At 39.7% G+C, this 25,988-nt stretch overlaps 1 protein-coding gene across 2 annotated transcripts in view; it reads right to left on the reverse strand.

The window, feature by feature from the left end:
* Window positions 1–25,730, reverse strand: part of LOC307010712 (uncharacterized protein) — a 113,235-nt gene extending 87,505 nt beyond the window's left edge. For both annotated transcript variants that reach the window (XR_013800248.1, XM_079635634.1), the window contains exons 1-2: window positions 25,629–25,730; window positions 2,545–2,695 (exon numbers count right to left, since the gene is read on the reverse strand). Coding sequence is in view for 1 of the 2 variants with exons in the window: in XM_079635634.1 (XP_079491760.1) it covers window positions 2,545–2,695; window positions 25,629–25,669 (192 nt within the window). In the remaining variant the exon portion in view is untranslated. The remainder of the gene's footprint in view (window positions 1–2,544; window positions 2,696–25,628) is intronic.
* Between the last annotated feature and the right edge of the window lie 258 nt (window positions 25,731–25,988).

Consider the following 25,988-nt stretch of genomic DNA (forward strand, 5'->3'; position numbering starts at 1 on the left):
GGTGGCGTCTGATAAACACAGTGAAGAGGTTGGGAAGTAAGCGCTCTCAGAGTTATGGTGATTTAGCCCCCGACCTCTTAATAATGTAGAGAGATTGCTTAGAGCATGAGTGGAAAGAGATGATTATTGGTTAGGTAAGTGATTTTTTTTCTTGCTTATTAATTATTTCCTTTGTGTTGCGCTAAATAGCAATCACAAAAAGAGAAATTATTTAGCAGTGCTTACTAAGACAAGTATCAATATTATCAAAGCTCATGCATACAGTTTGAGCTCACACCTACATATTCAACCAACTCTATAGTTCTCTGCAAGATGCCCTTTAAGTCAGACAATAATGGAGAGACTCAAGAAGAAGTGACACATGTAGAATGCAACAAGACATTTTTGAATGATTAGTTGATGAATTTATGTAGTTATCTTCTAGTCATTGATTAGCATATTCATGATAATTTATGTAAATTTTAGGGTTGGTGATGTCACTAACCCGGGAGGAATGTTGTGTAGTCCCTACCAGCCATTTGTTATAGTCCTTAAAAAAACTATTTCTTTAAAAGCAAATATCTTCCTTTGCTTTGAACTTTGAGCATCGTAACTTTGCAGATGTTGTTTATGCTCAAATAGCAACATTACACACGAACTAAAGTTAAAAAAGTTCAATCATTATCAACCACCCCCTTAAGATTTTGGTGAACTATCCCTTTAAGCTGAAGGAATGACTTAAGCTTATATATCTAAAGGTAAGGGCCTACTTGCACAAACCTCTTATGAGTTAAGAAAACCTTTAGTTGTAATTAAACAAGTCATATGTGTGTTGTTTTATTCAACTGGCTGCAGAATATCATTGAAACGTATGGGCTCTTTTAGCCAGGGTCAGTGAGCAACCACCTGGCTTAACAGTGCAAGAGCAAGAGCCACTTATACAGCACATTCAGAAAATGGACAAATCTGTTAGATGTAACAGACACCTGTATGACATTCGACATGATGTGAAAACGCAATGCAATTCAGCTTTAAAAAAGTTCAACTCTTCCCATGAGAACGTCAAACTGGTTGTCGAGCAGGCTGCCGCGAGACTGAACCTGTCGCCGCGGTGCATCAGTTCTTGAACTCATTTAAATTCACTGAGAGCATAACAAGAAAGTAAAATTTCATTAAGCCAAGAGTCATTGTTTTCCTTCTGCAATATATCAAAGCAATCAATAGAACTTGTTTCTGCTCTAAGGACAAATGTTTTTACTGTTTACTATGCACACTTCATGCTTGCTCCCTGCCTGGCAGTGCCATAAAATCACCTTTTTGTGACACTGTCTGCAGTGCTTTTCATGCTCACTGTAGGTAAAAGCAGCATGAGATGCTTCCATTGCCAGATGCACTGAAGCTATAGGGTGCTCTGAATGAGTTCCCTGATGTGCTGCCCAGTCTGAAGTGGCCATTACTATACCTTGAGTCAGGCTCTAACCCTTTGAAAAGTGCAATTCTGAAAGGACTCGTATAATAGGAATTGCAAACGGTAAGGCACAATGGTTTCACAATGCTGCTAGTTTATCATGGACACTTCTGGACAATTCAGAGATGAGAACAGTCCGATCTCAACAACTCACAGTTCTGGTAATTCATCTGCTCTTAGCTCTACTTGTTCTCACGGGTGAACATCACTCTCGTAGTGCCCGGACCGCTGAAATACATCAAAACACAAGAGGGGGAAAATGTTCCTCATCTTTCTCATGAAAATAGTTTGCTCGTTAGTATTTAGAAGTGTTTGCATGTTAAGTGTGGTTCTAACATGCATTTTCTTCATAAGGATCTTTATGTCTCTAAAGTTGGACATATACAGTAAGAGCTTTCATTTTAGATGATGTCAATACGTTGATCATTTATGTATTAGAGTCTATGCAACTATTACAAATTTGTGCAAGCCTTTAACAGACTAAAGCCTTTGACATCACCCTGGAATTTCATACTTTAGTTCACACACACACACACACACACACAATTGTTTTTTCCTAAATTATCTTAAGAGGATCAGAAGATGCCACAACATGAAAAGACGTACACTTCACAATTTCACAGAGACACTTTGTTGCATATGGATTTATTGACTTTTTCCTCAATTTGCTTCCAATTTTGCTCAAGAGATTTGTCTGGTCAATGATCTTTACACTCAAAAGATGTGCATGTAAGTGTTAAAACCCTTGTACCTAATACAGTAATTATTTAAGATTTATTGAACTCTATAAAATATAGCAAATTAATTTTGTAACTTTTTTTAAACTTTACATCTGAAAAAACAGTCCACAATCACTCAAAAAACTAAAAGTTGATACACATTCGGTGTCCATTTTATAGTATTAAATCAGGTTTTAAAAATGGTCATTTAGGGTGTGTTTACATTTGGCAGACTCACCTTTTTTGGCCTCTTTCAAATAAATTGGTGAGGTTTGACTGAAATATGAACACAAGATGGACCAAAGACATCTGAACGAACCAATAACAGGACGTGATGTCACAAGATGGGACCCTAAAGGACAGAATGCTCAAGCATACCTGGTTCTTCTTGTGTCGCCTTGGAACCGCCATCTCCTTGCAGAAGATCTTCATTTGTGAGTAATGAAGGAATTCCTGGTGCGGTTTTGCCTCCTTTACACATTTTAGAAGCTCTTCATGAGTTCTCAGCTGGTAGAAAATACCATCATACCTGTACACACATACAACGAACGCATTTAGTCCAGAACACAGCATTGTTTTAGATGTTCGAGAACTAAACTACAAGTTTGAACACACCCTGCTACAATTTAGCTACTTTCATTCTTTAAAACAGAAAAAAAAAAAGATTAATTGCATCTTGTATTTCTAAATGTCTCACTAACTTTCTGTCTGGTCTCTGTCACCTCTGTGCAATCAGTTGAGGCCTGTTTCTATTTAGCCGCCATTTATAATTTGTTCTCCTTATTGACTCTGTCCCACTTTGCAATTAGATCCTCTCGTGGCCTCTGGTTTCCTGTCAGTCTAAAGCACTTCCTCATGGCCGTAACTAGAGCTGACAGTGAGGAGGACTGCAGGAGCTTCTGTATGATAGGACGAGTTGATCAGCAGGTGTATGGATGACTAGAGGACGGCAATGAAACGATGAGTATCTTGTTTGTGGTCATACATTAGATGCACATGATATACTGTAGCTGTGTTCCAAAACCTATCTTGATTATGAAAAATTTGATTATGTATGGATACCGATTTTAAGCATCACATGGTGACACCAAGGTAAGATAGCTTATTTTAGTCAAATTCTAAGGTAGCATAGCATTCATTCTTCACAGAAAATGCAACCCCACAATGCATTTCAACAAGTTCAGTGAAAGATGGACAAAACAAGAGAAATAAACATTCTTATATAATTAACCAAATACACAATATTTGTGCATGTGGTGCATAGTGGTTTATATTGGAGTATTAACCAAAATATTGTAATACTAATATTAAAATATTTCCGTTAAGATATAATAAAGCTGAATGGACATAAAGCTAAATAAAAATAAAAATGTGAAATAACTTAAATAAAATGGTTAATTTAAAGTACTAAAATCACTAAAGTAAAAATAATTGTAATAGACTTATTAAATAGAAATGATAACAAACTAATATAAATGACAAAAGCACAAATTAAAATGAAAACCAAAAATATAAAAATAAAAGCACATTTTAAATATTAATAAATACTATTAAAAAAATATATTAAAATAACACTGAAACATTCGTTACCCTCAGGTGCTGTTAGGACATTTTTGACTGAAAATGTGTGCTTTTTGTTCAAGAATGTTTTTATTTTTTACAGAATGGTATGAAACTTGGTAAAGGTTTTGGCTTTTGACTTGCTTTGTGAACACACACACACACTTTTTTCGAGATATCAACTTCAAATTTGTAACACAACTTGTTTAGATTTTCTCACAGTTTTAGAGTAAAACTTACTTATGGAAAAAATATATTTTATATAAAAATGCTAAATATTTGTGCATTTCTTCACAACAAAATATTTTAAAACAATTCACCTTTTTTTCACTTTAGTAATAATCTGCCCAGTGTCTTTTTTAAAAGAGACCACACTGAATGTGCTCCAAAGTATTCATGATTCATGACCATTTAAGTTGGACATTTCATTATCAGATCCAAGCTCAAAAAGGGAATAAATGGATTATAACTACGCCATCAGTACCACAAAATCCCATACAAATACAAAATATTAAATAAAAAAATATGATTGAACTAAAATATAGTACAATCGTTTCATCGAAATAACATTTTCGACACACGAACAGTATAAAAAATGTAAATGTCTATATTTAAATCCTCAAATGCACAGGCTTCCATTTTCAGGATTCTTTTTTTTTTTTTTTACAAATGGAAAGATAAGTAAGATTTGTTTTGCTGGGGTAATGGATCTGAAGTTACAGCATACAAACGGTTATAATTTGTTGTCCAAACACCATGAAAATATGAACTTGCTGACTGGCCCCAAATCATCCAAGCCCCGATGAAAGATAACTCTCCATTTTTACAGACTGTCAGGACTGACAGAGACACACAGCCTGGGGTCTGACCAATCCACACTTTACACCACTAATACCACCAAACCCCGGCCACCGGAGAGATCAGACACTAAATATATCTCCCCGCTCCTCCTGTTGCATGCTGGGCCATTGTCACACCTGTCCGTGGCTGCTGGTAAGCCGTGTTCCCCATCCAGCCGGTTCTCCAAGGTTATTTGTTATCCAGATCACCAGAGTGTGTCACAGTCTGCTTTACGGGACCCTTGGGTGAGGAGGTGGCAGAGCAGAGAGGGATGCTGGGATTGAAGTGGGAATTAGAGAGATGAGGGGTGGTGGAAGAGAGAGGGGAAAAAGAAAAGGTGGAGCAAGGAAAAGGTGCAGAAGGAAATGAACTAAAGGAAGTATAATGATATACCAGTGAAGTGCTTTAGTGATAAAAGATAACCTGTCGGTGGGAAAGGATGGTGGGAGAAGAAGTCTGCCCACTGGAGCAGAGACCAGGCTGTAAATCCTGAATATAGGCCAGCGCAGCCTCCAAACACCCTGTTTACACTGGAAGCGACCAATGGGACGTCACACTCATAATTCAGGTGAAAGTACACCTGACGCTGCTTCTGCAATGGCTGTTCTGTGGCCATTTTACACGGAAAGTTGGCAAAAAAGTCTGAATTCACAATGAAGGTGCAATGAAGCGCAACGAGTACTTTATAATAATCTGGATGAGATTCGATTTCTTAGAAAATATGTTATTAGCTGAAATAACTGCTAATTTGTTCCATTATTCTTAGAGGTTGTGTGAGAAAGTGTGGATGTGTTCAATTCAGATTAAATGAAAATGCCTGAAACACAAATAAAATGAAAAGACTAAAGGCTGATTTATACTTCTGCGTCGAACTGACGCCGTAGCTACGCCGTAGGCTGTGTGTAGCGCGCGTACCCTCCGGCATACACCTCTCCAAAAATGTAACAACGCGTCAATTCTACGCGGACGCAATCGCTGTGATTGGTCTGCTAGAACCCCTCCCTCGGGTTTCACACGCTCCCCCTACTAACCCTGTCCTTACCAGGTTTAGCACAGATTTTTTTATTTTTATTATTAATAAGTATGATATATAAATGACATTATCGTTCGTATATGTATCTTCAGTCTCAACAAAATAAATAGTTCATCAACTAAAGTTGTGCTACTGTATGACGCAGTGCAAAGCGTGTTTTCAAGGTAAAATGCAAACCTGTATTGCATGAGAACATAATTGCAGAGACCATTGGTGTCAATAGGATCTACTTAGGCTTACAATGATTTTGACAAACACAGCCCTGACCAGTGAGAAAAATCAATCCAAGATGATGGACGTAGCTAGAGAAATCCATTCAATGCCTAAAATGATCAATAATACATATTGTAGTTCAATACAATTAAAATGCATGGGTTTACCCAATATTTGCATGTGATATTTTTATGCGTAGTAGAGAATCAATGCCAAACTCCACTCTATAGGCAGAGTTGCATACTAATAAAAGAAAAATCGTTAAAAGAAAAATGCGTTACACTGTAAAAAAAATAAAAAAAAATAAGACGACTTATTTTCAAGGTTGTAAATATAAAAGAATAATTATTGGAGAACTTTTTACAAGAAAATACTATTTCAGTCTTTCTGCTTCACGTTTAATCAGATATGTTCTTTTCTGTTTCTTTGTAATTGCATTAGCAGTTCCTGAGTAAAATAAAAGATTCACAGTAAGCCCTACACTAGATGTTCCCTTTCAAAAGCTACAATCGATGCTGCGCTGCTTAGCGCATTGGGAACGTCTTTAATCGTGACCTGCTGTGAATATAGTGTGTAAACACGTCGATGGAATCGACCGGAAGTAATATAGCCTCGGTCGGTGACGTAATCGGCGCGCACCCGCGACGCGAGGCTATAATTAGATGAGCCGCAGGTGCATCGTCAGGTCTTTTGTCTTCAGAGACCTCTCTGTGTTTGGTGTGCAAGCATTTATCTCCTCTCTATCTACTACAGATCTTTGTTAGGAGTTATTTAGTTTATCACTGACAGTGTGCAGATTTTCTCTTTCTCATCTCTCTACGATCTAAAAAGGAGTTTAGAAAAAGTAAAGGAGAAAGAGAAATGTGTCAAGGAAGTGAGGGCTGTGTCCCTCCATGTTTTCGTCCTATTCAGAACTGGATACACACGCTTACTGCTTTGTTTGTTTGGGAAAGAGCATGCTGCCCTTGCGTTTGAGCATGGTGAATTCGAGCACAGTGGAATGTTCACAGTTTAAGTGCTTCGCGTTCGCTTTGCTTATTTCAAAGGGGTGGCACCCACAATGCGATTGTGGGGCTCGCGTGTCGATCTGGCTGAGGAGCGAGAGACGGGTGCGTCCTTTTCGCTTGCTCTCTCTCCAGATCGCGATGTCCTTTTTGCCTGACTACCGAAGCGTGCCTCGGCGCTTCTTCGGCTCGGGCAGAGGACATTTAATCTCGTGAGTTTGCCGCCTACGAGCGTTCCTCCCGTGATAATAAAAGGAGAACTGCTCGGGGCGATCGTTCGTGCAGTGGCCAGACTACACTGATCACAACAAAAAGACACTCAAAGATTATAAATAAAGATGTAAATATAATATATATTTATACATGACGTGTCTTTGTGCCCTCGACGTCAATCAATTCGACTATCGCGGGTGCAAAGGCACGCGATTATATGATGCGGTCTCAGATTGGAGAGACGCGCGCGAGCTTTCTCTCCCCTGGGATCGTATTATCACATGCATTTTCAGCGGGTCAGGCTGGTACTGCGCTGTACACTACAGGCATACCAGGCTGATCTTATGAAGGATTTAAATACAGCCTGTCATCCAGACCGTGTCTGATTGATATTTGGCTGTATTTATTGCTGATGAATTGAATGATGATGAGAAATCAGATATTCAATGCAATATATCAAATGCTTGTAATAATTTATTGTCTGGCTGTTCTTTGGCCACATTTAATTCTGAGGGATTAAATATTGTAAAAGCCATCTAAAAAATATATATATATATTATGATGGACTTTGAGAGTACTGACTCCGAGCACTTCTCTCGTTATGATAAGCGTGTGAGTGGTTACTCGAGTTGGTGACTCGTGCAGTGGCCAGATTACAGCTAGACTGTCCTCCTTGAGGATCTCCATGACGTTAACTCGTGCATGGGGAAAACCTTATTATTTGTGCCCTTGACGTCAATTTATTAGACTATCATGGGGGCATGTGCATACGATGATGCGCCAGTCCGAAGAGACGCTTGCTGGCTATCTCTTCTCTGTGGCTCATCGTCATTTAAGGAGTCAGCACTCCCCACCATGCTGTGTATAAGGACATCCACGCTGGTGGGGGTCAGACTGGTGCTGCTCTGCACACTATGGCAGTGTTGCAGGCGTACCAGGCTGATCTGATTTAAAAAAAAAAAGAGGGCTCAAAAGCAGAGTGTGGCGAGTTGCGTTCCCCCTCGTAATGACTGGGGACCGGTTTGTCGCGCTCAGCAGCCTCATAATATACCAGAGACAGAAATCCTGAGTTTTTTGTCCCAGGTCTGTGGGGGTGTGCCCCTTCAGGATAGGGCATGTAAAATACATCAATCAGCTCCTACCTGACACCCTCACGAAACCACTGTTACATCCCTGCCACCTTTGGTGATTCAGGGGGTAGCGGTTTCCAGCGAAATGTTGAAGGTTCTGTTGTTTCCTGTTATCACCCAGGACACAGAACAGTTAACATTCCCCCAATTCGAAGTATTAAATTTGGTACCCTTTAAAGAGACTTTGGCAGCGTGAAAGCTACTGCCGGGTATCTCTTTTTGTGTCCTAAAGACAGTAAAAGGAATATGTTGCCCTCCTCGTTTTAACGGTGTGTTCCCACTACCATAAAACAGAAGTAGGCGCATCTGCTGTCACAAGAAGAAATGGGGGACTGCGTCCGTTTTTAGATCTTTGAGGCTTGAACCGTTCCGTCAGAACGCTCAAGTTCAAGATGCTAACTATCAAATAGATCGTGTTGCAAATTCAACATCATGATTGGATCTTCACGGTCGATCTTAAAGACGCATATTTTCACAGAAATATTGCCACAACACAGGAAGTTCCCGAGGTTTGCTTTTGGGGGCGAAGCCTACCAATATCGGGTTCTTCCATTCGACCTAGCCATGTTACATAGACGATTGACTGATACTGGCACAGTCTCAGGAGCTTGCGCTTTCGACATTAATATCGATCCACGCTTCTTTCTATGGGGTTGAGTTGCAACGCTAAGAAGAGCGTTCACTCTCCAACGTGCTTGGGGTTTAAATGGGACTCTGTCACCATCGGGGGCACAACTGTCCCCCGCTTGTCAAGACCATTTTTAAACACCCTAAAGCAACATCTGGCTAGGTCAGGATAGGTCTCATGGCAGCTGCGTCCACAGGGATCCCTCTGGGCCTTTTGCACATGAGACCACTTCATTTGTGGCTCAAATTCCCCAAGGGCAAATAGAGGCAAGAGCACGCATTGGGTGCTTTGTGTCCTTTCTAAAAATCCATGTTTATGGTAAGTCACGCGCTGAACGCTTCGTGTACTTTCTAAAATCCATGTTTATGGTAAGGGTTACGCGCTGTAGCTTCGTTCCCTTTCTACGTGGTTCAGACCCCGGTTCCTCACCTTGGGTCCCACTCTTGGTGCGTCTTCTCGTCGCATAATGCTAACGACAGACGCCTGCCTGTCGGGCTGGGTAGCGGTCTTAAGTGATCGTCCAGCCCAAGGGTTTGGGGAGGCATCATCTTGACTAGCAAATCAATTGCCTCAAGTTGATGGAATATGTATTTCTGGCCCTGAAATACTTTCTCCCTCAGTTGAGAGGCTGTCATGTCCTAGTGCTAGAGCGGCAGCCTCTTACTTAAATCACCAGGGAGGTCTACGCTCACGCAATCTGTACAGAATAGTGAGGCAGATTTTCTCTGGGGTCCGGAAAAGTTCCTGTCACTCAGGGCAGTGTACATTTCCAGGGCATCTGAATGTGGGAGCAAATTTACTGTCCGGACAGAAATTACCAATGGGGGAGTGGAAATTCCACCCAGATGTAGTAAAACAGATCTGGACCAGATTTTATGAAGCGGAGGTGGACCTCTTCGCCGCCCAGCGGACAGCGCAATGTCTCCTCTTCTCTCTGAGTCACCCAGCCCCCTGGGTCTGGATGTGATTGCGCACACATGGCCCAAAACGCGCCTGTATGTGTTTCCTCCAGTGGCTCTGCTCCCAGGAGTTCTAGCCAGAGTTCGCCAGCAAGGGTCTTGCCTCTTACTGATAGCGCTGCGTTGGCCGAACAGAGTATGGTTCTTGGAGATATTTCTCTCCTCAACGGCTCGCCATGGGCGATTCCGGAGAGGAGGGATCTTCTCAGGCGGAGGGTACGATATTCCATCCCAGGCCCAACCTGTGGAATCTTCATGTTTGGCCCCTGATGGGTACCAACTGAGGGACACTGGGCTTTCGCCTGCCGTTATTGAGACCATTCTAAGTGTTAGGACTCCCTCCACTAGAAAGAGTTATGCCAACAAATGGGGTGTCTTTGAAAGGTGGTGTGTTGTACATAATGCAGATCCGGTCAACTGCCAGATTGCTTCAGTTCTGGATTTCCTGCAGGAAAAATTATCAACAGGTACATGCCCCGCCACTCTCAAGGTTTATGTGGTCGCTCTTTGGCTTGCCACGCCTTGGTTGACGGGGTGCCACTCGGGAGACATCCTCTGCTCGCTCGCTTCAATATTGGGGCCAGATGACTGAGGCCTCCCGTAAGAACCAAAGATCCCTTCGTGGGACTTAGCAATAGTCCTAGAGGGTCTGGTTGAGACCCCCTTTTGAACCTCTAGAGTCAGCGTCTGATAAACTTCTGACCATAAAGATGTTTTTTTCTTATGGCTATAACCTCTCTAAAAAGAATCGGGCACATGCAGGCTCTGTCAATATCGCCATCCTGCTTAGACTTTGCCCCAGGAATGGTGAAAGTGATTTTGCATCCTCATCCTGATTACCTGCCTAAGGTACCATTCTCGGCTGTACATCCGGTCACTCTAGAGGCCTTCTGCCCTCCACCGTTCATAACGCCGGAGCAGGAGAGATCTCACAGACTGTGTCCAGTCCGTGCTCTTCAGGCCTACGTCCACCGCACTAGCCAGTGACGTAAGTCAGAGCAACTATTCGTTTGTTATGGGGGCAGCAACAGGGGTGCTGCCGCCACCACTAAACAGACCATGTCACATTGGGTCAGGGATGCTATTGCTCTTGCCTATGAGGCGCGCGGCCAAGCTTCGCCAACGGGTCTAAGGGCTCACTCCACCAGAGGGGTCGCCTCCTCTGCTGCCTTGGCAAGAGGTGCCCCCTTGCAGTTTGTTTGTGATGCGGCAGGCTGGTCCTCTCCGCACACATTCATAAGATTTTATAGTTTGGATGTTCATACCACTCCGGGCTCTCACGTCCTTGAGTCGACATCGCAAGCTAATGTCTAGGGCTTTCCTGCGTTTCTTGTGAGCACACCTACACAGCCGTAGGGAGTCCAGACACCTTCAAGCACGGCGGCGTGGGTATTCTCGTTCCCAATGCGCTAAGCAGCGCAGCATCGATTGTAGCTTTTGAAAGGGAACGTTCCGGGTTACTTGACTGTAACCCTGTTCCCTGAAAAAGCGGAACGAGATGCTGCGCTACTTTGCCGTGCTGATGATGTCCCAGGACTGCTCTTCAGACAAAATATCCTGACGATGCACCTGCGGCTCATCTAATTATAGCCTCGCGTCGCGGGTGCGCGCCGATTACGTCACCGACCGAGGCTATATTACTTCCGGTCGATTCCATCGACGTGTTTACACACTATATTCACAGCAGGTCACGATTAAAGACGTTCCCAATGCGCTAAGCAGCGCAGCATCTCGTTCCGCTTTTTCAGGGAACAGGGTTACAGTCAAGTAACCCGGAACGTTTTCAGTGTCGGATGCAGTTAGCAATGCATTTTACTACATTTTGAATCCCTGCGTTACCTTTCGTCTGCCCATGCAGTGCAGCAGAGCCCATGCTGTAAATCCTGGAAATAGGCCACTGCAGACTCGTGAATCCCTCCGTCTCCTAACGGATGCTTTACTGTCCTGTGTTTCTGTCTGGAGCACAAAGCTCGGGTCTCTCTCTCTCTCAATTTTTTTTTTTTTCAATTTCAAATTAGCTTTATTAGCATGACTGTGTAGCACAATGTTGCCAAAGCAGCAACATATTATATATAAAAAATAAAACAAACTAACAAAACATATATGTATAGATCATGTCATATGTAAGTAAATAGATAGATAAATAAACAATCCATCCATCTTAATAAATGAATAAAGGTTTCAGAGAATTAGCTGTCTGTGGCATTGTGAATAGCTAACACATTAGCCGCTAGTGCAGCTGTACTATCATCTTCTCCAAGTAAGAAGGACATTTTTTCAGTGTCACTCAGTTCAAAGTATGATGGAATCAAGGTTTCAAATCTGGGCAGAAAAGTTTCTCTTATATTTAGAACAGACGAGCAGAAAGTGTTTATGTGCTGTAGATCACAGTGTCTACAGATCCCCCCCCCCCTCTCTCTCTCTCTGTTTGTCTACGTCTTCCTCTCTCTTTCTCTAGATCACTTAATCTGTATTTGGAGAGGATTTGTCTTTCTTTAAAATGTTTGATAAATAGATAACTGGCCTATTTAGTGGTTCTATTGAGGATCGAGTAACATTGGACTTTATTTTGCTTTTAGTAATTCATCATGAGTGTCTTAGATTTTTGTGGATTTCTTTAATAATAGTTCTGGGGAGCTGTAGTCAATAAGTATAGTTTGACGGACGAGTTGAAGAGCGAGTGTGTTTAGAGGATGAGATTCTGCTGTGGACACACACACACACACACACACACACACACACACACACACACACACACACACACACACACACACACACACACACTTTTGTGCCATTAGAGTTTATCAGCATGCACAGACAGATAACTGCACAGTATGCTTTTCAATCAGAGTCCTACTCGGTTTACTGAGCGTATAAAAGTCACATGGTGTATGTGGAGATGTGTTTGAGGTTTCTGAAAGGAAAGGAGTTCTGGCATTGCACTGTACTGTAAAATGTACTGTAAAACCTGTAAAATGTACTGCTTCACTGCTGTAGATTTTAGAGAAGAGCTGATCTGCAAAGACTTTAAAACTCCATTATCTGTCACAGAATACACACAAAACTGACATACTGGCCAAGAAAGCAATCTAGGCAAACATGTGAACACAATACCTTCTAGCTATAAGCTTGAACTCACAGATTTAAAAAAAGTGTTTGAAGGAAATTAATAATTAGAACTCATATGTAAAGACATTAAATATCTAACAAAACAAGCAACTGGAGTAGGGAGTGAATGAGCCAGGTCTTTTTGGTTGAAAAGCTCATGTATTCAAACTCAAGAGTTAATCATTTTAGTCTGTCTAATCAGAACATATAAATAATTATAGGACTATGACTATAGCTATGGGACAGTACTTTAACTTTAATTATAACAACCAATACTACACCAGTCCTGCTGATCTCAACATTCAAACACAGAACACTTAATCATACACAAACATACACGCACGGTCATGTTTATTCCTACGCACTCACACACACACACACACACACAGGTTTATTCATACGCGCACACACACACACACACACACACACACACACACACACACACACAGGCACTCGCACGCACATACACGCCCTCCTTTTCCACCCTTATGGTAACCAACCCCTTTTTTTTTCTTTTTTTTTTTTTTTTCTCTTTTCTTATGTTGAATGTGTGAAACATGCTCTCTCCATATTTTTCCATATAATATCAAACAATCATTGTATGTTGTATGTTTTATGTCTTTTACACTTTGTTTGGGTTTTGTACGTGTGAAGTTTTCAATAATCATTCATACAATTAAGTGAAATCACAAACCAGCATAATTGTTTTTGAGCTCAACTGTCACAGCATCGAAGAGAATATAGTCAAGTTAGTTAAACATGTTGACATGTAATATACTTTTAAAAATTTGAATAGTTTTAAAAAATAGTCTCTAACGGACAAGGCTTCATTTATTTTACCGGAAATAGAGTGAAAACACTGTTATCCTGAAAAATTATAACAATTTAAAATAACTGTTTTCTATTTTAGCATGTACTGAAAATGTCATTCATTACTGTGATGCAATGCTGAATTTTCAGCATCATTACTCCAGTCTTCAGTGTCACATGATCCTTCAGAAATCATTCTGATATGCTGATTTCCTGCTCAAAGAAAAATATTTATTATCATTATCAATGCTGAAAACAGTTGTGCTGCTTGATATTTTGGTGGCAACCATGATCCATTTTGTTACAGGTTTCTTTGACGAATAGAAAGTTCAAAAGAACAGTCAGTCTAGTCAAGTCACCGTCATTTATATAGCGCTTTATACAGATTGTTTCGAAATAGCTTTACAGTGATGCTGGCTAAATAAACAGGAACATAAATATTTATATTGTCCTTGCTAAATAAAATTATAAATTTTTCTCAAAAATCGTACTGACCTCCAAACTATTTCTGCCCATTTCTTTTGTTTTCCAAACCAAGGTTCGCCAAGTTTTTCCCTGCACTGGCCTTTTGTGGTCATATATTTTAGATCAACCCACTCTTAAACATCAAGCAAAAACAAAACAAACTGGTTGGTCATTTTTCATGTCGTTCAGTGGCCGGTTCATGGCCAGCTGCAGACAGTCAGAAGTCTTGTTACACAAGAAGAACATGAGAACACACGGGCAGATACAGAATGAGAGATAGCGAGATAGAGAAACCAGTGTGTGTGCGTGTGTGTGTGTGCGTGTACGTGTGTGTGTGCGTGTGTGTGTGTGTCTGTGTGTGCGTGTGTGTGTGTCCGCGAGCACTAACACATTTCTGTGCTGTTCAGGGACATTAGACTTACTGACAGAGGCCTTTTCCTCTCAAATCTACTCTATACATGACTCTACCCTCAAATCCTCATAGATGATTCACTGTCATCTTTAATTCATTTCTCATTTCCCCCCACTCTGTAATCTGCTTCACATATAACCTCTCTTTCTTTACTTCTGTCCCAATCCACAAGGATATCTCTCTCGCTCTCCATCTCTCTCTTTGAAGCATTGTCTCTGAGTGTCTGTGAAGATTCGTCTGCCCTTTCAGAGTGATTCACACAGAGTGAATCACAGCGCTTTGTGACACATCAGCTTTGACGGGTGAAAGATCCCTGGCTTTCGATATATCAGCACTGAGGTTAACTGAGTTAAACGCCATCTGACGCTAAAGCCTTTCTCAAGGTCAACGTATCCATGAAGACCTTTTTGTAATGAAGATATGATTCATCCCTGCCAGCACGTATAGCTTGTATCCTAAATAAAACTAATAAGGGTAATTAACGTTTAGGCTGCAACTGCTAGGCCAAGACCCCCACTAATTACAGTATAAGGTTTAAATATAGGTACATTGTGAAAAACATTATCATAATGGAAGTAATTAGTCACTGGTATCATGGGTCAATAATAAAGACATCATATTATAAACTATCGTGAGGGTAATTTATAATGGAAGATGCAGAACTTTTAACCCCAAGCGAATAAATGTGTTTACAGTGCTCTCTGGTTAGGAGTAAAGTCACATAGTGTGTCAACTTTGGTATAAACAATATTTTAAAATGTTTAAGCTAAGAAACAGGTTTAACAGCCATGGTATGTGTGAACAGTTATGCACTTGAACACACTTTTTTATTTTATTGTTTTATTTATTTATGTTGTTCTTTTGAACTTTCATCAAGGCATCCTGAAAAAAAAATCATGGTTTCCACCAAAATCTTAAGCAGCAACTGTTTTCAACATTGATAATAACCAGTAATGTTTCAGCAAATCAGCATATTAGAATGACACTGAAGACTGCACTCTAAAAAATGCTGGGTTGTTTTAACCCAATTTTGGGTCAAATATGGACAAACCCAGCCGTTGGGTTACATTTTTACAATGCATTTTTAATCCAACGTTTTGGAAAAAAACAACCCAGCATTTTTTTTTCAGCACACCCAGAGTGTGAGGTAATGATGCTGAAAATTCAGCTTTGCATCACAGGAATAAATTACATTTTAAAATATATTAAAATAGAAAACAGTTATTTTAAATTTCAATAATATTTCACAGTGTTACGGTCTTTATTGTATTTTTTAAGCAGCAATGTTGATCGAGACTTATTTCTAGACCATTAAACGAATTTTAGCAACCCCAAACTGTTGAATGGCACCTGCATTATTTTGGCCAAACTTCTCTAGCAAGTTTAAGTAACTCTTAGATCTTTTTAGGAGAGGCAATTTTCTGTTAAAGAGTGTGTTAACTTTGTTGTAAGTCTTTAACAGCTCATACTATCCGTAGCTGATTAGCTGTATTTAAATGGACTAAATGTTCCGGCTTATTAATCATTCATGGAAACCTAATTCCGCTTACATAACACTGACTTGTTAATGCTGAATAAAACATTTATTTGTGCACTCAGTACACCGACCTACATGCTAATTGAAATGAGGTGACAGCAAATGTAAGGTGAATCTCAATTAGGTGTTGAATCGCATTTCATTTTTACAGATTGCAGATTCTGAGCAAAAGCCGGATACTCATCTTTGAAGGATCAGGTTAAATGTATAGACCCCGTCCCTTTTCAGCGCTGCGTTCGTTGTGTTCTGTCTTCCGGTTCGTATTAATTCCACAGCATGGAGGTCTTACAGATCTGAACACAAAGCTCCTTTCAATTTCTGGTTCATATATCTAGCTGGTTTCCACCACAGAATGAAAAATAAAAAAGGTAATTGGGACTTTTTATCTCACAATTCTGACTTTTTATCTCAGAATTGCGTGATATAAAATCGCAATTGACCGTTCGCAGAGACCCGCCCCTCTTAGTTACTGTCGCTATGTCCGACAACTTACGCCTCTCTCACACACACACCATGTTCTCACGCAGTGAAAAATACATCGCGGAGCAGAGAGGAGACTGACAACACACTGACAGACAGGACAGACCAGGTTACTTTTGATATTAAACATATTAAACAAAGTCTCACCTTTCAAATTTGGTCATTTTTAAAATAAATTTAAACAATAAATACCGTTTTGTGGCTCTTTAATGTGTCTGACAGATCGCTGTAGAGCCTCAGTTAAAGCTGCTCGTGAACCGATCATCTCTTCCTTCTAGTTCATTTATAGCATCAAATAAACATGAATGAACATCAGAAGGAATGTTGTTTTAACCGCGGAAAGGCGTCAGTACACTCCGTTTCTCAAGTTCAAATCCTCCCATGTTAATCTACTAACTCTCCTGACTGCTTTGTCGGACAAAATGGCGGATGGTGAAGTATGATTGGTCAGATCACCTGTCAATCATGCTCCATGCGAAGGGTCAATTCTGACTTTTTTCTCACAATTGCAATCTCCATGATATAAAGTCACAATTGTGAGTTTACATCTCTCAATTCTGACTGTTTACCTCAGAATTGTGAGATATAAATTCACAATTGCGAGAAATAAACTCGAAATTCTAACTTTTTTTTTCTTAGAATATATGTTTAAATCTCGCAAATCTGACTTTATTACTTATCGGGAGATATAAAGTCAGAATTGTGAGATATAAACTGCCAATGGATTTTAGAACTCACAATTGCGAGTTTATATCTCAAAATTCTGAGAAAAGATGTCAGTTTCTGTGAGATAAAACGTCGCAATTATCTTTTAAAACGTTTTGTTCTGTGGCGGAAACAAGCTTCCATATAGATCATATCTAATAAGCTCCAAAAATTACAAACACACTAAAAAAAGCACTGTAAAATTAGTCAAAGTCTGATACTGTAGCTCTGTGAGATTTTGAATCAGAGTTTAACGTGAGAATCAGATCAGTGAATGAATCATTCTTTTGAGCCAGTTCTTTCAAATTAAACCATTGTAAACAAATCTAACTGAACCAATGTGTTCACAAATTACACTGATTTGACTAACTGACTCAACAGCCGCAGTTCTTGAGTTAACAGCTAATTGAAAGGGAAGAAAAAAGAAAAAAGACAGGATCAAAAATTAATATTTTGTTTTCACAGGAAACAAAAAGTCCTTCAGGTTTGGAAAGACATGAGGATGAGTAAATGATCACAGCTTTTTTTTTCGTTCTCACTCGTGCACCCAAGTATTCTCCGTTCGTGACCTTTATTCCCCAACACAGCTAAAGTACAGAAAGCCATGACCTTAGATCCATCTCTCCATAATCTCTCTGGGGGTTGCGAGGAGAGGATGATCGTGCTTTGATAGTTATGTCGCTCCAGGCAGTCCTGCGGCGAATGGAGAAATTCAGCTGGAATCTGAAGTAAATAATCCCGTTTGGGAAAAGACGAGAGAGTTCCAGAGAGAGAGAGGAAGAGGAAAACCAATAGGAGCACTACACCGAGAGGGGATGGAGAAGGAGGACTATAAAAGAAAGAGAGAGATTGCCGGGACCCCCCAACAGATCCAGTGCCGAAGTGCACGACGCAGAATCAGAGCACAGATAGGAATTCATTCGAGTGAAGGAGGTATGTGGGAAAATTTAATTCACCTACACACATTAGATTGACTCTATATCACAGACCTGAAGACTGAGGAGAGAAACCCACAGAGGCGAAGTGATCCATCACAAGACAATGAAGGACAAACAAAAGGACAACGTTCCACTTTTTATACGTTCTAAAGTACCATGACTGTTGTTAGCTGTTGTTTAACAGCATAAAACCAGCCTAAACTAATTTGCTAGTTTCACAGCAGTCTTTTAACTGGATTTATGTCTGCTACAGACTGCGATTTCAGCAATCCTAAAATCAAATCACACTGTACGACATGTATCTAATAAACTTGGGTACGACATTCATGTAGACTTTACAATGATGACATATTGAATCGTAGGCTACGACGTAAGTTAGTATAGAAGAATAAAACGTCACCAGCATGCACTAGTAAACAAATAGAGCAAGATGAATCGCACTTTGGCTTGTCAATGGAGCTTGAGGTAAAAGTTTTAGCGCCATGTCGCATCGATCAATACGCCATTTCATGTTGTGTTTTTGTTGGCCAAACACTGAGATGATCATGGAAAATTTTAGACACTTTCAGAAAATTATCGCAGACTATCTTTGCTCTCAAGACTGTGACAACAGCCGTCAAACCTTCATCACTGTATGACGAAGGACCACCGTTTGGAGCCACAACCACAGTAATCACCATGATTGGTCATCTTTCGTCTGGGACAGCCCAAAATCTTACAATGTGTAGCAGGCATTAGAAGGGGTTTGATCAACCAGCCATGTACCTTGCTAATCTTTTTTTTAATTTTTTTATTTTTTTTACGAAATTAATTCTTATATTCAGTATTAAATTCAGTAATTATTACTTAATACTTACTAAGTATTAAATGGTCAAAAGTGACAGTAAAGACATTTGTAAAATTATATATAATTATTATTTTTAAACAGATTCTGTTTAACTTTCTATTAATTAAACAATCCTGAAAAACATTGAACAAGTACTCCACAGGAATATGAATCAGCACAACTGTTTTCAACATTGATAATATTCAAATAAATGTTTCGTGAGCAGCAAATCAGCATATTAGATCATGACTGGAGTATTAAGTCACAAGACTGGAGTCATTATGCTGAAAAATCACAGGAATGAATTCACTTTGAAAATATATTCAAACACAAAACAGTTATTAGTAATATTGCGCAATATTGCTGTAAATAAATGCAGTGTTGGTGAGCAGGGATACTTCTTTTAAAAACATTAAAACATCCTTCCAACCCAAACATTTCAAATAGTGTAAACACCTGAGTGGGTGAGACCAGCTTAAACCGGCGAGTTTTACACAGGCAAGTATCGCTCACATTTTCTACAGAAAATGTAAAAAAATATAAATTTCCAGTGTCTCCTGCTCAACATTCCCTTCTGTCCTCATCCAGCACTCCGCCTTTCCCTTCTTAATCTGATCCTAAATAAGTGCTGACATCTATAAAATATGCATGTGCTTCTTCCACATTCGCTGCTCAACACAGAGCGTGCTCCGAACAGCATGTCGGCCCTCACTTCCTCTCCTCAGAGTGATCCTGGCTGGGCTGTCACCACGGTTACAAGCTCTGATGTCACAATGAGCTCAGCCAAAACTGACTGCATGTCAAAGAATAAACTTTTCATCAGAAGCAACAGGAGATATTAACAAAACAAGACTACTACTTGTTTACTATTATTTTATATGATATGTTATACTATATACTCATACTATACACTCATATACTCATGCTATATAGCTACTCATGCTATATACTCATGCTATATACTCATGCTATATACTCATGCTATATACTCATGCTATATACTCATGCTATATACTCAATACTCATGCTATATACTCATGCTATACTCATAGACTAGGTGGATGGGACACAAAAAATATTGTCCTAAGAATATTGATCTTTGCTCAATTAAAATCAATATCACAGGTCACTCACACTGGTATATCTAAAACTTATCTGAATATGTACATATCCATGTGGATACGAAGTATCTTATGCTAATTTAACAAATGTGATTAAACTAGTGTTATTTTAAATGTGCATTCACTAAAATATAAAAATTCATCAAGAGTGATTCACAAAACAGGCTGACCGTCTATTTGTACATGATAATCATGCAATATCTGCATTTCTGATTAAATCTGACAACATTTCCCCATGTAGCATTACACCAATCATCACATGTAAAATGTTTGCTCTCATAAGCTCTCCTGTCCATGCTAAATCCACAGTCCTCCCTGCACACTCTCGACTGTCAGTTAAATGACATCACTTCCCCTGCAGAGATGACAGCTCGGAGCCGTCTTTATCATATCACTGATGCTACCACCTGCTAATATTATTATCTCAGAGAAAGACAGGGGAGAAAGAGGGAGAATGACAGCTAAATTCAAGATAAATTACATCATTTTCTATTTATTTATTTATTTGTCTTTAAAAGTGTCTAATGGCCATATGCATTAATTTTGACTTCCAGTTGTGTCAAACCTAAGTCAAATCTTAGGGATTTGTTCATAAATTTTATCTTTTAAGTGACCTGATTTAAAATCTGATGGCCTTCATGAGTGTATTACTGAAAGAGGCTCTCTGAATTATGAAGGATTCATTTGCACAATAAAAAAAAACATTATCCTTCCAGGTTAACCACGATTTTACAAATCCACAGATGTCTAGTAAACATTTACTTTTGTAAAATGTTGCTTATACAGGATACTCAATACGATTTGTTATTATTTTTTACTGTAGGCAGGGCTTGACATTAACTTTTTTGCTCAACAGTTTTTTTGTCACTTTAAGACCTGACGCACAGATCCGTTATACTGTTAATCATGCGTTTTCTTTCTCAAATGTTTAAAGGATAATTCCGGTATTTAACACCTTGAGTCTATATTGTAGTTTGTTTTGGATGAACAAGAGTGGTGGACAACATTTTTTTGACAATGGTTCCTCTCTCGAGTTTTTGACTATAAAAGAATTGGCCATGGACCCATTTACCATTGGAGTCAATGGGCATGTCCGAAAATGTGATTAAAACAACCTTTAACATTAGTTTTCAAAACTGTGCAACTCACCGAGTGATTAGTGATGTTAGTTGATGTTCCAGAAACAAAAAGTGTTGCGAAATACAGTTCTACCAGAAAGACTCGGGAGAGTAAATACGGTGACAATTATCCATTTATTAACAACCCAGCAAGCAATAAAGTTCATTGGCGTAGGCCCCGTCCGTAACTCGCAATCTGAGGGTCCGGACTCTGCATATCCTGCCTGAAGATCAAGGCAGGGGCGCAGCCGACCCCCTGTGAGGTATGGAAGGGACCATCCTGGTGGTGGTGGGGAGGATGGAGGGGAGGATTCGACTTGGAGGTGGTGGGGAGGATGGTGGTGAATTGGAGCGTCAGCATCTGCGAACTCAGACATGAGTAAGTGACCAATCTTTTATACCACGCGTATTGGAATGTGATTGGATAGATAAAGGTACAGCGACGTAACAATTAAGTCTTCCCGGCAGAACTTATGCTAAAGCATTCATTTTCTGTCGTGTTTTATTCGTCATTTTGTAAAATCCCATTGTTGAAAAAATAGTTCCACTATAGCAAAATAAACGGATTGGAATCATACATTGCGACAATATATTGTTTATAATCATCAACGAACACCACTTACCACTCGGTGAGTTTAACAGTTTTGTAAACGAACATTATTGGCTGTTTTAATGACATTTTCGGACATGCCCATTGACTCCAATGTTACATGGGTCCATGGCCAATTCTTTTATAGTCAAAAACTCGAGAGAGGAACCATTGTCAAAAAAATGTTGTCCACCACTCTTGTTCATCCAAAACAAACTACAATATAGACTCAAGGTGTTAAATACCGGAATTATCCTTTAAGTTCACTTAAAGCTTAACTGACTGTGTTTACGTGAATACTCGCCTAGACCCATTTTGGCATTATTTTGTGTGTATTTGACTGTTTAGGTGCAATAAGCAGCGAAAAATAACTAAATTCAGTACTGTGAGGTGACTTTATCTATGCGCACTTAGGGTGTTAGCGCAAAACCTGCGGAAATGAGAAAAATTATGCGAAATATGCGCAGTGCACACTGAAATTCATGCCCTGTAACAGCAACAATATTCACCCGGCGCAAATTAAATGAGTGAGTGAGGGGAGGAGGGTTTGTGTGTCAACTCGCTGTCGGAGAGATGAGAGAGCGAGAAAGTGCAGCTGCTGGTATTGTGCATCTATTCTGCGGAAAATTAGTATTGGTATAAAAGTAAAAGTATATTTATAGCGTATCTATAGCACGCAGTGTGTTTATCGTGCAATTTATACGCGAAAATTAGTTTTTACGTGCATATGATACGCAGTTTTCGCGTGCATTTGATACGCACTTCATTGCGTGTAATACACACGCACCCCACACCATTAATTCTACCCAAACGTATTATACACACGCACCCCACACCACTACTAAACCTACCCTAACCAACCCATGCGTATCCTATGCACGTAAAAACGAATTTTCGCGTATAAATTACACGATAAACACACTGCGTGCTATAGAGAAGCATTTAGTGTGATCGGGTTGATAGATGTGACCCTGGACCACAAAACCCCTCTTATGTGTCAATTTTATGAAATTGAGATGTATACATAATTTGATAGCTGAATAAATAAGCTTTCCATTTTTGTATGGCTTGTTATGATAGGACAATATTTGGCCGAGATACAACTATTTGAAAATAGGGAATCTGAGGGTGCAAAAAAGTCTAAATATTGAGAAAATCGCCTTTAAAGTTGTCCATTTATGTTGGCGATTGTGCTGCATTCACTCACAAAAATAAATGTTTTATATATTTACGGTAGGAAATTTACAAAATATCTTCATGGATCATGATCTGTACTTAATATCCTAATGATTTTTGGCATAAAAGAAAAATCGATCATTTTGACCCATACAGAGTTTTGTTGGCTATTGCCACAAATACACCCGTGCGACTTATGACTGGTTTTGTTGTCCAGGGTCAAATATTATAAATAAATTTCAACATGCTCAAGTGGCTATCAGGAGGGACTGCGTTACACACCACTGCTGAAATCCAATGTCAAGCCTTGACTGTAGGACTTGACTGGATTTTGAAAAGCGGGTACCACAGAGTCAATTTTGATTTCACGTTGAATTTAACTTCTGAATTGTCCAAATTGCACCACCATCATCAGCAGCAACATGATATGACTAAAATGCATCCCTTCTGGGCCTCCATCACTGAAAAAAAGCTACAGAAATCCACCTCACATATTCCAGACCTGTCTCATCCTGATAAGCACAATGATATCTGCTTATGACGGCCACCCACAGGATGAGAGCTGATGTTATTGGGACGTGAACGGGCGCTGCGTGTTAAATTGGATCTCCGCAAAGCGTCAGCGGGCCTGTGCCGGGGCGACACTCTAATGGCCGTCAGAAATGGATCTGCCTCTTAGGCGTGCGCTAGCAGGCGACCATCCATAAAGACCCTGTCAGCCGAGCACAGAGCTCATTTACACCTTTGCGTATTCCCATTATCTGCAGGCCAACGAGCCGAGCGTCACACGCACACTGATCACATCAGCCCCACCAGGACGCAGGTGTTTACCAGCGTGTCACTTCACCTGCGGGCTAAGAGGCCCAGAGACGTCATGCATGCTTCTGTTATCATCATAACAGGCAAAGAAAAACAAGAAAAACAGCCGAGCTGCCACAGACCTGAGATCAGTATCTGCAAGTCACATTTCTAAGATAAATCAGAATGAATTCACAAGGAATTTCACTGCTTTCTAAAAGGAATATTATTCCCTACTGAACCCATCACCTTTTACTTCCTTGTGCCGTTCCACTTTTATTTTAATTGGAATGTAAAAGTTACTCCAATGGGCAGATTTTTTTTTTTTATGGCAATCGATGGCTTATTTTGCTCTAGTTAAGGTCCATATCTTATTAAGCTCTCTTTTTTAAGTTATCAGGCCAATTATGAAACGTACGTGTGTGTGTGTGTGTGTGTGTGTGTGTGTGTGTGTGTGTGTGTGTGTGTGTGTGTGTGTGTGTGTGTGTGTGTGTGTGTGTGTGTGTGTGTGTGTGTGTGTGTGTGTGTGTGTGTGTGTGTGTGTGTGTGTGTGTATGTGTGTGTGTGTGTAAGAGAGAGAAAATCAATTTGGCAATGCAGATGTACAATTACTGAAATGACAAATTAATCACATTATAAATGAAAACTGCAGAAATACAGACCAATAAAGATTAATAATGCTGCGAGAGAAAGAGAGATAATATACACATGTTGATGAGTAAATCTATTTCAATGCAACGGTGAGTCTGTGAAGCCAATATGACTAGTGTGAACTTTATATATGAAAATGTGCATGATGTGAAATGCATGGCAGCGTTTTATAAATTAAAAAAAAGGCATATTTGCTTTAAGGAAATGGAAAAAAGGGGTTTATGTTCTGAGGGACTTCTGGCTCAAATCCTGTCTGTACCCTACCCAGTTCTATCTGAATACAGATATAGATCTTTTGGGCATTGCAACAGATACAAATACAGACCAGGAATGTACCTGTGAAGCCTTAGAATAAATGATCATAGACAGCATGTTTGAAACGAGTCTGTAATCCGCATGCCACAGATGCTGTCCATAGACATTCATTTGAAAACAACTTGAAATAGTAATTTAGCAATGCATTTCTGTGTGCTCTGTTTGTTTCTTTGCATGCGTGTGTGTGTGTGTGTGTGTGTGTGTGTGTGTGTGTGTGTGTGTGTGTGTGTGTGTGTGTGTGTGTGTGTGTGTGTGTGTGTGTGTGTGTGTGTGTGTGTGCATGCGTGTGGTCCAGGTAAACACATTGTGTCCCCACAAAGATGGCAAATCTGAAATCCTTGTTTTTTTAATGTTTAAAAAAATGTGTATTTTAAATGTTCTCTTCTCTGAGACACGCTCTCTAATGTTATGAGGAAGAATGCTTAATTTCTAAACAATTTCAGTGTCATCCTATGAGCAAAATGCACAAAACTAAGTTCAGTCCTTTTTATGTGCATCATACACTAATTCACATTAGAAATACACCATTTCAAAGGCCGCCAGCCAAAAGCAACAATCACTCAAAGCAATATACGATACCGTAACAATGACATATCACACATAATTCATCTGATTTTACCTTCATAAAAGTTTTCTAAAAAAGTCCCACGAAGATCCTATTATTTTACTCCCTAAAACTGATGCACTCATTAACAACAAAAGCAGCAATAAAATGCAAGACATAATAATATAAAAACTACATTAGTTGTTCCTACAGTATGTGTATAATACATATGCTTGCAATTTTAGATGTCTTGAGCTGAAAATCAAGTTTCTGAAACAAACTTACTCACCTAAACTCCATCCTGCTAACATGGCAGCTGTATGATGTCATGTGACAGTAAAGTATCAGGTGACAAGCCTGTTCTCCACGAGCTCAGAATGAGAATTGTCCTGCTGGTTAATACAATAACTACATCATTATTGGGGCAAACAGCATGTGTCTGTGTTGATGGCCTTTCAAATATAGGTCTTTATTCTGACTTCATATTTCATTATATTATAGTAGGTGTTTGACCAGTAAGTTTTTAAGGCTCTTAACAATGTGAAACAGATTTTGCTTTTGATCTTTCACATGGCATTTATGGCCTTATGATGGGCCCCAACAAATCCTTAAGATGCACACAAACATGGTGACAAAATATTGTCATATT

The sequence above is a fragment of the Phoxinus phoxinus genome (genome assembly GCF_949152265.1).
Source record: "Phoxinus phoxinus genome assembly, chromosome: 14".
NCBI lineage: Eukaryota > Metazoa > Chordata > Actinopteri > Cypriniformes > Leuciscidae > Phoxinus > Phoxinus phoxinus.